This window comes from Equus caballus, chromosome 9 (genome assembly GCF_041296265.1).
Source record: "Equus caballus isolate H_3958 breed thoroughbred chromosome 9, TB-T2T, whole genome shotgun sequence".
Lineage (NCBI taxonomy): Eukaryota > Metazoa > Chordata > Mammalia > Perissodactyla > Equidae > Equus > Equus caballus.
Window position 1 is genome coordinate 19,426,257 of NC_091692.1, and position 13,774 is coordinate 19,440,030.

General features: G+C 38.2%; 1 protein-coding gene across 3 annotated transcripts in view; it reads right to left on the bottom strand.

Annotated features, from left to right (window-relative positions):
* The window catches only part of MTFR1 (mitochondrial fission regulator 1), a 53,196-nt gene that overhangs the window by 10,595 nt on the left and 28,827 nt on the right, over positions 1-13,774 (bottom strand). For all 3 annotated transcript variants that reach the window (XM_001495100.5, XM_070222208.1, XM_023648531.2), the window contains one exon: positions 13,336-13,451. In XM_001495100.5, the coding sequence (XP_001495150.1) occupies positions 13,336-13,451 (116 nt within the window). The remainder of the gene's footprint in view (positions 1-13,335; positions 13,452-13,774) is intronic.

Below are 13,774 nucleotides of genomic sequence, written 5' to 3' on the forward strand. Positions count from 1 at the left end.
GAGGAGGAAACCGTCTTGCTCTGATCTACCAAGTCTCCTGGTCTACACTGGCTAGCACCCATGGAGCTGTGGTGAGCCAGCCTGCTTGCCTGCTGAGTCACTTCCTTCGGAGTCTTATTACTCATCGTCATCCTCTACAAGGTTGGGGTTCTTCCCCGACACTCCTTAAGAAACAACACATTCCACTTTATACTTAATACGCAAATTTGAAAAATTAAGCCGGATATCTTTGGTCAAAGTCTTCGGTCTCACTTTATTCACTATCCTTATATTATGGATTTTTGTAAATACGTTCATCCAAGTCATTAGATTACAAACACTCTGGTGTAAGAAAAAGGGCTACCTGAAATACGTTCAAATCCTGTAAACCTATAAATTTTTACTTAGTAAATACTCAGTTTGATATTTATGTGGCACTCACAATTAAGAATTAGACACAATTAGAAATTAATATAGGGGCCGGCCCAGTGGCGCAGCGGTTAAGTTCACACATTCCGCTTCTCCACGGCCCGGGATTCACCAGTTCAGATCCCGGGTGCGGACATGGCACCACTTGGCACGCCATGCTGTGGTAGGTGTCCCACATATAAAGTAGAGGAAGATGGGCATGGATGTTAGTTCAGGGCCAGGCTTCCTCAGCAAAAAGAGGAGGACTGGCAGTAGTTAGCTCAGGGCTAGTCTTCCTCAAAAAAAAAAAAAAAAAAAAAGAAATTAATAAATTAATACAGAATGAAGAAACTGGAGTTAAACTTGAAATATTTCAATATTCCTTAAATAATGTTCTTCTACTCCAAAATCAATCGAAGACTTGATGACAATGTTCATCATGTCTACCAGAAGCCACTAGAGGTTAGTGTCATTAATTTCATCACACAGTGTACATGCTATGCTGTGTATATATCCAAAGACTACACATTCTCCTTAGGCTACTACTATGAAAGAGAACAAATTAATGATCTTAAGATTATCAGTTATACTGATTCCTTCAAAGAATCTCAATGCTTCTTATAAAAATGAAAATTTCTTTCCAATTCTGAGGCCATTCTGTTAATTCAAAGGGAAATGAAAATGCGTATAGAAAAGAGGAAAAAAAATGAGGCCTTACTGTGTGCATTCAACTGTGTTAAGTTTTCCCATGTTACCTTTTAAAATTCTCCTCTCAAGGTAGGTATTAATACTTCCAATTTAGAGATGAAAAAAACCGAAGTTCAGTGCATTTGAAAAAAAATCATTTGTACAATAACCAATTATGAAGGACTCATATGTATGCTATGTTCCCAGAGATATAATACTGTGACATTGTAACTAATTGTTACAGAAGTGTCATCAACATAAATTTCAAGGGAGAAATAAGAAACAAATATCTTGAATAGCTCTGGCTTTCATACAAATACAAATGTGAGAGGCAGAGAAACACTCAAACGGCAATATGTAAGCCTTGAATGTACTCTTTTCATATTATGTTTTTAAGATTTGTTATAGTTACAAGTTGTTATAAATTTAAGTTATAAAAAATTCCCATATAAATGCAATTAATATCAAAGTGACAGAGGAAGAAAGACTCAACTTGCCTGGTAAGAGTACTAGTATTCAATAATTGTCAAGACAAAGTAAAAGTCCATGATCCTATTGTGTCTTACTGTTTAAAACAGATGGCAAATTTGCTCCCTCATCAAGCTACAATACGCTTTGTTATGTGAGACTGATAAAAGAGTGCTTCCTCAAAGCTCCCTTCCATGCGGAGATGGTCAGACAGATGCGTCAGCCTGTTTATCAGGATATCAGCCACAGGAAGTAACTCTGAGAATGCCCTTCCCAGACACCTAGTTTTACGTACATCTACAATTTGTCACAATCGATGTGAGCAATACAGCAACACATTGCAAAAGAGAAAGTCTGCCCAATTTTTCTAATCACGTGAGCCATGTCACTAACCTGTCACTAACTTTGGAATTCTGGGGGCACTTCACTACCTGTCTGTCAACTTCCCCCTCTAGAGCACCACTCAAATCCAACTGGGTCTCCTCTGTTTCCTTCTCAGTTCGTTCAAGTTCAGATTATCTTTACCTAGAGTACTTCCAGGCACCTTTTCAAAGACCCTTTAGCCAATTATTTTCAACATCATTGACAAAATCCATTATCCAGATCCATTACGCCAACTCAATTCCTCTATAATCACAATCACCATAATAGCTACCCCATAATGCTATACCCAGTGCAAACACGACATGTATGTTAAAAGCCTTTCTCTTTCCAGGAAGATGGAACAGATGCACTTATCCCTATTTTTCCTCCTGACTACAACTAAAAACCCTTGACATTTTACAGAAAACAAATATAACAAGACTTTGAAAGGTACAGAGAAGGCAGACTGGCTGGGATCTTGGGAGCTAAAGAAAAAAAGACACAAGAGTGAGTTCCCTGGTTTTCCTTTCGCCTCATATATCCCAGACCAGGGGCTGGAGTAACAGGTAACCCAGAAATGCCAATGGATGCAGGAAAAAAAAAGCCCCAACAAAAGCCTGCTTTCTCAGCTAAAGGACCAAGAAAGGGGGAAGCCTCCCAAGATACAGAACTTATGTAAAATAACTGCTCTACTCCAGCCAAACACCACAGCAGATACTGTGGCCCCACCTCCACCATGCAGCAAAGGCCAACTTCCATCCTTGCTAGGCTGCAGTGAAGTGCCTCAAACCCTGCAGGACAGTGTTAGAGGAGGCAGAGACTTCACAAGACACGCCATTTCCCTGTGGAAATGTGGAGACAGCGTGGGAGCCTGGAATTACACCGCATCCAGCAGTAATGTGGCACCCCTCCCCTAGCCACTGGGATGGTGTCACAGGCTGCCCCTCAGGGAGGAGCTCCCAGCCCACCCAGCAGTAATAAGGAGCACCACCCTCAGGGGTGGATGAAAGCCAAGTGGGAAACTGGACTTCTGCTCCCACACAGCAGTACACGGTGGCACCTGCTCTTCCCCACCAGAGAGCTGTCAGTGAAGGCAGCTAAAAGGAGAGGTTTAAATAAGATCCAGAGTTCCATATACCCAAAATATCTAGGTTTCAATCAAAAATCACTCCTCAAGGGGCTGACCCCGTGGCCAAGTGGTTAAGTTCGCGCGTTCCGCTGCAGGCGGCCCAGTGTTTCGTTGGTTCGAATCCTGGGCGCGGACATGGCACTGCTCATCAAACCACACTGGGGCAGCGTCCCACATGCCACAGCTAGAAGGACCCACAACGAAGAATATATAACTATGTACTGGGGGGCTTTGGGAAGAAAAAGGAAAAATAAAATCTTTAAAAAAAAAAAAAAAATCACTCCTCAAACCGGGAGTCAGAAAGAACACAAATTGAATGAAAAAAGACAATCAACAGATGCCAGCTGAGATGACAGAGATGTTTAATTATCTGACAGAGTTTAAGGCAGCTATGACAAAAAGGCCTCAATGAGCAATTACCAGCACTCTTGAAACAAATGAAAAAACAGAGTCTCAGCAAAGAAACAAGATATAAAGGAGAACCAAATGAAAATTTCACAGCTGAAAAGTAAAATAACTGAAATAACACAGCAGATAGGATCAAAAGCAGAATGGAGAAGACAGAGGAAAGAATCAGTGAATTTGGAGACAGAACAAAAGAAATTATCAAATCTGAAAAACAAAAAGCAAACAGACCAGGAAAAAAATGAACAGAGTCTCAGGTATGTGCATGACCATAACAGAAGACCTAATATTTGTGTCATCAGGGCCCCAGAAGGACAGGAGAATGGGGGCAAAGCTCAAAAAGCACTCAAAGAAATAATGGCAGAAAACTTACTTAAAGAAAATATTTACAGAAATAACGACAAAAGACATAAACCTAAAGATTCAAGAAACTGAGTGAACCAAAAACATAATAAACCCAACAAAATCTATACCAAGAAACATCTTACTCAGACTTCTGAAAACTAAAGACAAAGAAGAAATTTATAAAGCAGCTAGAGAGAAAGAACACCTTACCTAGAGTGGAAAAAATATAGGAATAACAGAGGATGTCTCACCTCACGGAGGCTTGAAGAAACTGGCACGTTTCTCAAGTGCTAAAAGAAAAGAACTATAAACTCATAATCTTATACCCAGCAAACATATCCTTCAACATTGGGGAAATCAAGAATTTTCAGAGGCTAGCCTGGTGGTGCAGCAGTTAAGTTCCCATGTTCCGCTGGTATTACCCTGACACCAAAACCAGACAAAGAATCACAGACTTAAATGTAAAATATTAAACTATAAACTTAAAAAAACACACAAGAAAATCCACAGGATGTAACACTAGGCACTGAGTTCTTATACTGACACCAAAAGCACGATTCATGAAAGGAAAAATCAATAAATTGGATTTTATCGGAATTAAAAACTTTTACCCCATGAAAGACCTTATTAAATAGAAGAAAAGACAAGTTTTTACTTGTCTTACTTTATGTAGGAGAAAATGTTTACAAACCACATATCTGACAAGGACCCCTGTCTAGAATATATTAAAAATTCTCAGGAAAAAACCCAATTAGAAAATGGGTAAAGACACAAAGAGACATTTTGCCCAAAAGGATATAAAGATGGCAAATAAGCACATGAAAAGATGTTTAACATCATTAGCCATTAAGGGAACATACATTGAAACCACAATGAGTTATCATACACACCTATTAGGATGGCAAAAAAGGAAAAAGAAAGAATAACACCACCAAACATTGGTGAGGATGCAGAGAAGCTGGATTAGCCATACATTGCTGGTGGGAATGTAAAATGGTACAGCCACTCTGGAAAATAGTTTGCCAACTTCTTAAAAACTAAACATGCAACTACCTTATGACACAAATGATCCAAGAACTGCACTCATGGGCATTTATTTCCGAGAAATGAAAACTTACGTTTGTTCAAAATCCTGTACATAAATGTTTGTAGCAACTTTATTCATAATAGCTAAAAACTGAAATCAATCCAGATGCCCATCAACTGGTGGATGGTTAAACAAACTGTGGTCCATCCACACCAAGGAATACTACCCAGTACTAAAAAGGAATGAGTTACTGATATACATAACAACCTGAACAAATCCCCAGAAAATGATACTTAGTGAAAAAAGCCAGTCCCAAAAGGTTGCTTATTGTATGATTCAATTTATATAACATTCTTGAAATGACTAAATTGTGAAAATGGAGAACAGATAAGTGGTTACCATTGATTGAGGAGGGGTTGGAGATGGAAAGGAAGTGAGTGTGGCCATAAAAAGGCAGCATAAGGGATCCTTATGGTATGGAAATGTTCTCCCTCTTGACTGTATCAGTGTCAATATCCTGGTTGTGATCAAGTACCATAGTTTTGCAGAATGTTACCATTGGAGAAAACTGCGTAAAAGGTACAGGGAATGTTTCTGTATTCTTTCTTAAAACTACATGTGAATAATTTACAATAATCTCAAAATAAAAAGTTTAATTAGAAGAATGACATCAACACCATGGCACAGTGAGTTGTCTCTCCCCTCTAAGTTACAACTAAATACACATCCATTAACCAACAGAAGATTCACAGCACAACAGGACGTCGGAGAGATCCATGCAGCATCCATCCATACATCAGAAGGCAGATGGACTGGACCCCTGGAAGCAGTAGATCTAGGGGAGTGGCCCCTTCCTTGTCCCTGGAAGCAGCGATCCAGGATGCGGATACTCACACAGCAGCCAGTGCAACTGCAAGTGGAGGCAGGGCCAACCCAGCCACTGTGTGAATGCTTGCAGAGTGGTGGTAGCCTGGCCTTCAGGAGTGCCCACCATGCTGTGGTGGTTCCATCTGCACAACATTCCCTGCAAGTGGTGGCCGCTCAGCCCATGCAAAGGCACCCCACTGACTGGCTGGAGTCTAGCCCATGAAAACACAGAGCAGCCAACTGACACAGCTATGAGCAGACAAGGCAGGAACAGAAAAAATAGCCCCCGTGCACACCACAACGGTGACGGGGGAATCTGCGACCAGAGGCAATAAGAACCATAGCTGAACTGCTGACCCAGCCCCCAGGGGTGGCAACCCCAACACCAGCTCCACTGGCAGTGGGAGCTGTATACAAGTCCCTGGGTGCCCTGGTCCCCACCAGTGACAGTGACACTTGTGAACACAGCACCCTTGGTAGCAGTGCAACCAGCACACCAAAACAACCCAGGAACAGCAACAAAGGTGGTGCACAGGACAGCCGCATCCAAGGCCACAGAGAGCCAATAGAGGAACACAAGACCCACGTGGCCAGAACCAAAATAAACAAAGCGGTACTCAAATAAGAAAAGGTAATTACTACTACAAATGTGCCGGCAGAGGATCAATTCATCAAACACCACTAAGAACTTAGAACACTGAACACTGCAGAACAGAAGGAAAATGAAAGCTCTCCAGAAACCAAACCTGAAGTCACAGAAGACTACAATCTAACTGACAGAGAATTCAAAATAGCTGTCATAAAAAAATTCAACAAGTTACAAGAAAACTCAGAAAGACGGTTCAATGAGCACAGGAATAAAATTAATGAATAGAAGGAATACTTCACCAAAGAGATTGAAGCTCTAAAAAAACACCAAACAGAAATTCTGAATATGAAGAGCACAATCAATGAGATAAAAAAATAATGTAGGAAGCATAAAAAATAGAGTAGACATTATGGAGTAAAAGTAGAGAATTAGTGACCTTGAAAATAGAAATGCTTCAGGTGGAGGAGGGGACAGAACAAAGATTTTTTAAAAATGAAGAAATTCTTTAAGAGATATCAGACTAAATTAGGAAAACGAACATAAAGAATAGATATCCTAGAGGGAGAAAAGAGCAGAGAGCTTGTTCAAAGAAATAATAGCTGAGAACTCGAAGCTGGGGAAGAAACCGGACATACAAACACATGAAGCCAGTAGAACTCCTAATTGCATCAATGCAAAAAGAACTTCTCCAAGGCATAGAGTAGTAAAACTGTCAAAAGTCAATGACAAAGAAAAAATATTAAGGGCAGCAAGAGAGGAAAATAACCTACAAAGGAACCACCATCAGGCTTTCAAGGGATTTCTCAGCAGAAACTTACAGGCTAGGAGAGAATGGAATGAAATATTCAAAATACTGAAAGACAAAAAGTATCAGCCAAGAATACTCTATCCAGCAAAATTATCCTTCAGATATGATGGAGAAATAAAAGCACTCCCAGATAAACAAAAAGTGAGGGAGTTCATCGCCATTAGTCCTGCCTTACAAGAAATGAAAGGGAGCCCTCCTACCTGAGACAAAAAGGCAAAAGGTTTACAAAGCCTTGAGCAAAGAGATAAACAGATGGACAAAATCAGAAAATTGCAGCTCTCTATCACAATAGGTTAGCAAACAATTATAACATAAAAGATAAAGGGAAAGAAAGCCTCAAAAATAACTTTAAACAATTCAGCTTAGTCACAAACTCACAATACAAAAAAGAATAATTTATGACAACAAAAACACAGAAGAGAAAGAGGAAAGGGATGGAACCTGCTTAGGCTAATGGAGACAAGAGGCTATCAGAAAATGAACTATCTCATCTATGAGATCTTTTATACAAACCTCATGGTAACCACTAAACAAAAAATCAGAGCAGAATCACAAATCATAAATTAAAAATAACTGAGAAAACCATCACAGAAAACCACCAAACTGAAATGGTAGTCAGAAATATAAGGGAAAAGAAACAATGGGAATACAGAACAACCAGAAAACAAGAGATAAAATGCAGTATTAAGCACCCACATATCAATAATCACTCTAAATGTAAATGGAGTGAATTCACCAATCAAAAGACATAGAGTGGCTGGATGGATTAAAAAACAAGACCCAATAATATCCTGCCTCCAGGAAACAAATCTCAGCTCTAAAGACAAACATATGCACAGAGTGAAGGGATGGAAGATGATACATCAAGTAAATGACACGCAAAAGAAAGCGAGTGTAGCCCTACTTGTATCAGACAAAGCAGACTTCAAGACCAAAAAGATAATGAGAGACAAAGATGAGTATTGTGTAATGATAAAAGTGACATTCCACCAAGAAGACACAACACTTATTAATATATATGCACATAACACAGAAGCACCAAAGTGCATAAAGCAACTACTAAAAGACCTAAAGAGAGAAATTGACAGCAACACAAGAACCTCAATGGATAGAACCTCAGCACCCCACTTACCTCAATGGACAGATCATCCAGACAGAGACAACAAGGAAACAGTAGCCTTACATGAAACACTGGATCAGGTGGACTTAATAGATATATATAGAACATTCCACCCAAAAACAGCACAATATAGATTCTTCTCAAGTGCACATGGAACATTCACAAAGATAGGGCATATGCTGGGAAACAAGGCAAGCCTCAATAAATTTAAGAAGACTTAAATCAAGCATCTTTTCTGACCACAATGCTACAAAACTAGAAATCAACTACAAAAAGAACCCTGAGAAAGTCACAACTATGTGGAGACTAAACAACATGCTACTGAACAGCCACTGGATCAATGAAGAAATCAAAAAATACCTGGAGCCAGATGAAAATGAAAATACAACATACCAACTCTTATGGGATGCAGCAAAAGCAGTACTAAGAGGGAAATTTATAGCAATACAGGCCTACCTCAACAAACAAGAGATATCTCAAATAAGTAATCCTAAACTACACCTAAAGGACTAGAAAAAGAAGAACAAACAAAGCCCAAAGTCAGGAGGAGGGAAATAAGAGAAATCAGAGCAGAAATAAATGAAATAGAGACTAAAAAAACAGTAGAAAGGATCAATGAAACTAAGAGCTGGTTCTTTGACAGGACAAACAAAAGTGACAAACCCTTAGCCAGACTCATTAAGAAAAAAAAGAAAGAAGACTCAAATAAATAAAATTAGAAATAAAAGAGGGGAAATTAAAACAGATACCACAGGAATACAAAGGGTTTCAAGAGAATACCATGAGAAGCCATGTGCCAAGAAATTGGATAACCTAGAAGAAATGGATAGATTCTTAGACTCATTCAACCTCCCAAAATTGAATCAAGAAGAAACAGAGAATCTGAATAGACCAATCACAAGTAAAGAGAAAACAGTAATCGAAAACCCAAAAAACAAAAGTCCAGGACCATCTGGCTTCTCTGGTGAATTCTACCAAACATTCAAACAAGATTTAATATCTATGCTTCTCAAACTATTCTAAAATAGTGAAGAAGAAAGGATGTTGCCTAACTCGTTCCCCTGAGACCAAAGCCAGACAAGGACAACACAAAAAAGGAAAATTACAGGCCACTATCACTGATGAACATAGATGGAAGAATCCTCAACAAAATATTAGCAAATTGAAAACAACAATACATTAAAAGGGCCATACACCATGATCAAGTGGGATTTATTCCAGGGATGCAGGGATGGTTCAACATCTGCAAATCAATCAACATGATACACCACATTAACAAAACGTGGAATAAAAACTACATGATCACCTCAACAGATGAGGAGAAAACATTTGACAAGATTCAACATCCATTTATGATTAAAAAAACTCTCAATAAAATGAGTATAGAAGGAAAGTACCTCAACATAATAAAGGCCATATATGAAAAACCCACAGCCAACATCATACTCAATGGGGAAAAACTGAAAGCCATCCCTCTGAGAAGAGGAACAAGACAAGGGTGCCTGCTCTCACCCCTCTTATTCAATATAGTACTGGAAGTTTTGGCCAGAGCAATTAGGCAAGAAAAAGAAATAAAAGGGATCCAAACTGGAAAGGAAGAAGTAAAACTCTCACTTTTTGCAGATGACATGATTCTATACATAGAAAACTCTAAAGAATCCACCAGAAAACTATCAGAAATAATCAACAACTACAGCAAAGTTGCAGGGTACAAAATCACCAGACAAAAATCAGTTGTATTCCCATACACTAATAACCAACTGGCAGAAAGAAAAGCTAGAATATAGTCCCATTTACAATTGCAACAAAAAGAATAAAATACCTAAGAATAAATTTAACCAAGGAGGTGAAAGACCTATTCACTGAAAACTATAAGACATTATTGAAAGAAATGGAAGAAGACATAAAGAAATGTAAAGATATTCTGTGCTCAAGAATTGGAAGAATAAATTTAGTTAAAATGTCCATACTACCTAAAGCAATCTACAGGTTCAGTGCAAACCCAATCAGAATCCCAATGACATTCTTCACAGAAATAGAACAAAGAATCCTAAAATTCATATGGGGCAATAAAAAACCCAGAATAGCCAAAGCAATCCTGAGAAAAAAGAACAAAGCTAGAGGCATCATAATCCCTGACTTCAAAACATACTACAAAGCTATAGTGATCAAAACAGCATGGTACTGGAACAAAAACAGACAAACAGATCAATGGAACAGAATCAAAAGCCCTGAAATAAAACCACACACCTAAGGACAGGACAGCTAGTCTTTGACAAAGGAGCTAAGAACATACAATGGAGAAAAGAAAGTCTCTTTAATAAATGGTGCTGGGAAAATTGGACAGCCATACGCAAAAGAATGAAAGTAGACCATTATCTTTCACCATTCACAAAAATTAACTCAAAATGGATTAAAAATTTGAATGAAAGATGAGAAACCATAAAACTCCTAGAAGAAAATACAGGCAGTACATCGGTCTTAGAAGGATCTTTTTGAATACCACGTACACTTGGGCAAGGGAAACAAAGGAAAAAGTAAACAAATGGGACTTCATCAGACTAAAAACCTTCTGCAAAGCAAAGGAAACCAGAAACAAAACAAAAAGACAACTCACCAACTGGGAGAAAATATTTGCAAATCATACATCTGAAAAGGTGTTAATTTCCAAAATATATAAAGAACTCACACAACTCAAAAAACCAATCTGATCAAAAAAATGGGCAGATGATATGAACAGACATTTTTCCAAAGAACATATGCAGATGGACAAAAGGCACATGAAAAGACAGCCAACATCACAAATTATTAGAGAAATGCACATCAAAACTACAATGAGATTTCACCTTACACCCATCAGAATGGCCATAATTAACAAGACAAGAAATAACTCATGTTGGAGAGGAAGTAAAGAAAAGGAAACCCTCACACACTGCTGGTGGGAATGCAAACTGGTGTAGCCACTATGGAAAACAGTATGGAGATTTCTCAAAAAATTAAAAATACAAACACCATATGATCCAGCTATCCCACTACTGGGTATTTATCCAAACAAACATATGGATAAAGAGAACAGATTAGTGGTTACCAGAGGGGAAGGTGGTTGGGGGAGGGCAAAAGGGATAAAGGGGCACGCACAAATATACGGTGACGAAAAACCAGACTATTGGTAGTGAACACATTGCAGTCTATACAGAAACTGCTATAGCATAATGCACACTTGAAATTTACACACCGTTATAAGCCAATATGACCTCAATAATTTTCTAAAAAACTAATCAGACAAACTGATGGTCTATTTGGAAAAGAAATGTTTAATTAAAAAAATAAAACATCTTAAAAAAGAAAGACTCAAAAAAAAAAAGAAAGACTCTTTACCTGCTAATCTGGTCTGTGTACATCTATTACTATGTCCTCACTTCTACTTGTCATTCAAATCAAATTCCTTCTTTACTCTTGGATTACTTGATTCTTATTTTATCCAGCTAATACCACTTAAATGAAATTACTTCTGCTAATAGTCAACGACAATCTTTCAACTGCAACACAAAATTGAAACTTGCTAGTTTTTTGATTTACCTAGCCTCTAAGTATTTGACAGTGATGACTAGTTTACTCCCCCTTCATGAAACTCTGCTTCCTTTGTTTCCATGACAACACCCTCTGCTGCTTCTCCTTCTGCCTCTAGAGCTGCTCCTTTAGCGGGGTGTGGGCGGGGGTTCCTCTTTCTCTCTCTCTTTTTTTCCCTGATTCTCTCCCAAATGCCTTTATCCAGGATACAAACGCTCTTTATGTCTTACATATGCTCCTTGAGCAATCTGATTATCAGCCATTCTATCTATATGTTTGAGGGCAAGCATTCTTTATCAATATCTAACTATATAAACCATTTCTAGAGCAATGTCAGGGTCCCACAGGAAATTCAAACACAACATCTTCCAGACTGGACTATCTCCTCGTATTCCCACCCACCAAAAGAAAAAAAATCTGTTTTCCTATATTCCTATTATTGTTCCATCATTCCCATAATTATCTCAGCCAGAAACCTGGGAGGTATCCTAGACTCTTCCTTTCTTAACCTCAGTATCTAAAAAGTGTCTAAGTCTTTTCAATTCTTCTTAGTATCTCTTGAGTCCCTCTTCTCTCTGTCTTTTGTTGGTTTTTTAAGTTAGTCAAATTCTAATCATCTCTTATTTGGCCTATTTCCTGGCCTGGCCCCCTTCTATTCTTCATACTGTGTACAGGGAAATTTTACTAAAATACAAATTTGATAATATGACCATGTGCTTAAATTTCTTTCATGGCTCCACACTGCTTTCATGAAAAAGTTTACATGTCTTAGCCTAACATGTATGAACTTTAACCCTCGACCTACTTTCCATGTTCATCTTCTATAGCTTACCCTTCTCCGCTACGCTCTAGGCTCACTGAGCCGTTTGGAGTTCCCTAAACTTGCCACATTGTTCACTTCTCCTGGAATACAGCCTTCCTGTTTGATTGGCTTCTACTGGCCCTCATCACGTCAGCTCTAGCATCCTCTCCTCTGAGAAGCCTTGCTACACCTCTCTTACCCCACAGTGGCCTTCTGAATTTACTAAGTAGACTTTACCGTATCAATATTACTGATTTCCTATTTAGATTGATTTCCTATTTTTAGATTGAAGTTTGGTCAACAATTTATTCATTTTCTTTCAAATAAATGGAAGTACCTCTCTAATTTTTACACATTGTTTCCTTTGAACGAAAATTCATCTGGAGTCACAATTTTAAGGAAACATTCTCTGATGATTACACAAATTCCCTAATATGACCCACACTGATTCCTCTGCCCCAGTAAGACCATGATAATTACTTTACTTACCTAGGCATATTTATGATAGTTCTTTCTGGTCCCTCACATTAGAATGTAAACTTATAAAGAGCAGGGAATTCTGTAATTCATAAGGACTTAGGACACAGTTACATGTCTCTAGGAACTTTATAAATAACTAGCTGAGTTTTAAAAATGAACAGCAACGAAGATTACCCAAGAAAAATAACTGGGTTACTAGAGATTCAAATTAGACTATTAAAAGGAAATATTACAAATGTATCATCTTATTTTAATACTGCTTCTCACTCTGATAACTTCCAGACCAACCTTTGTCTTGTCGAACACTCTCCTTCTTCTTTGGCTACCCATCCAACATCAGCAAAAGATGCCACTGCACCCTCTCCTGGGTAGCTGGGGCTCCATTCTGTTGGAGGGCTGGTAAGCTATAAGTTACAAACACAGAAAGTTCTTCATCTGGCATCAAACTGTTAGAAGAAAACTTTTTAACCACCTAAAGGAAAATCATCAACTCTGTTTTTACAAACACATGGGCAGTTTCTAACATTTCCATCGAAAGTCCCCTTAAAAGAGACCATTAGTTATGTCATACTGTTACCTAATAGTGTATAACAATCTCTGAATTATAATTTAACTGGACTCAACTTTTATTTTACAGGTCAAATGAGATTGGTCTAAAAAAAAAAACTCTGCCCATCCTAAAGTATTAAGAAAATTTTAGAATTTAAGCATTAGTAACCAATTTTTT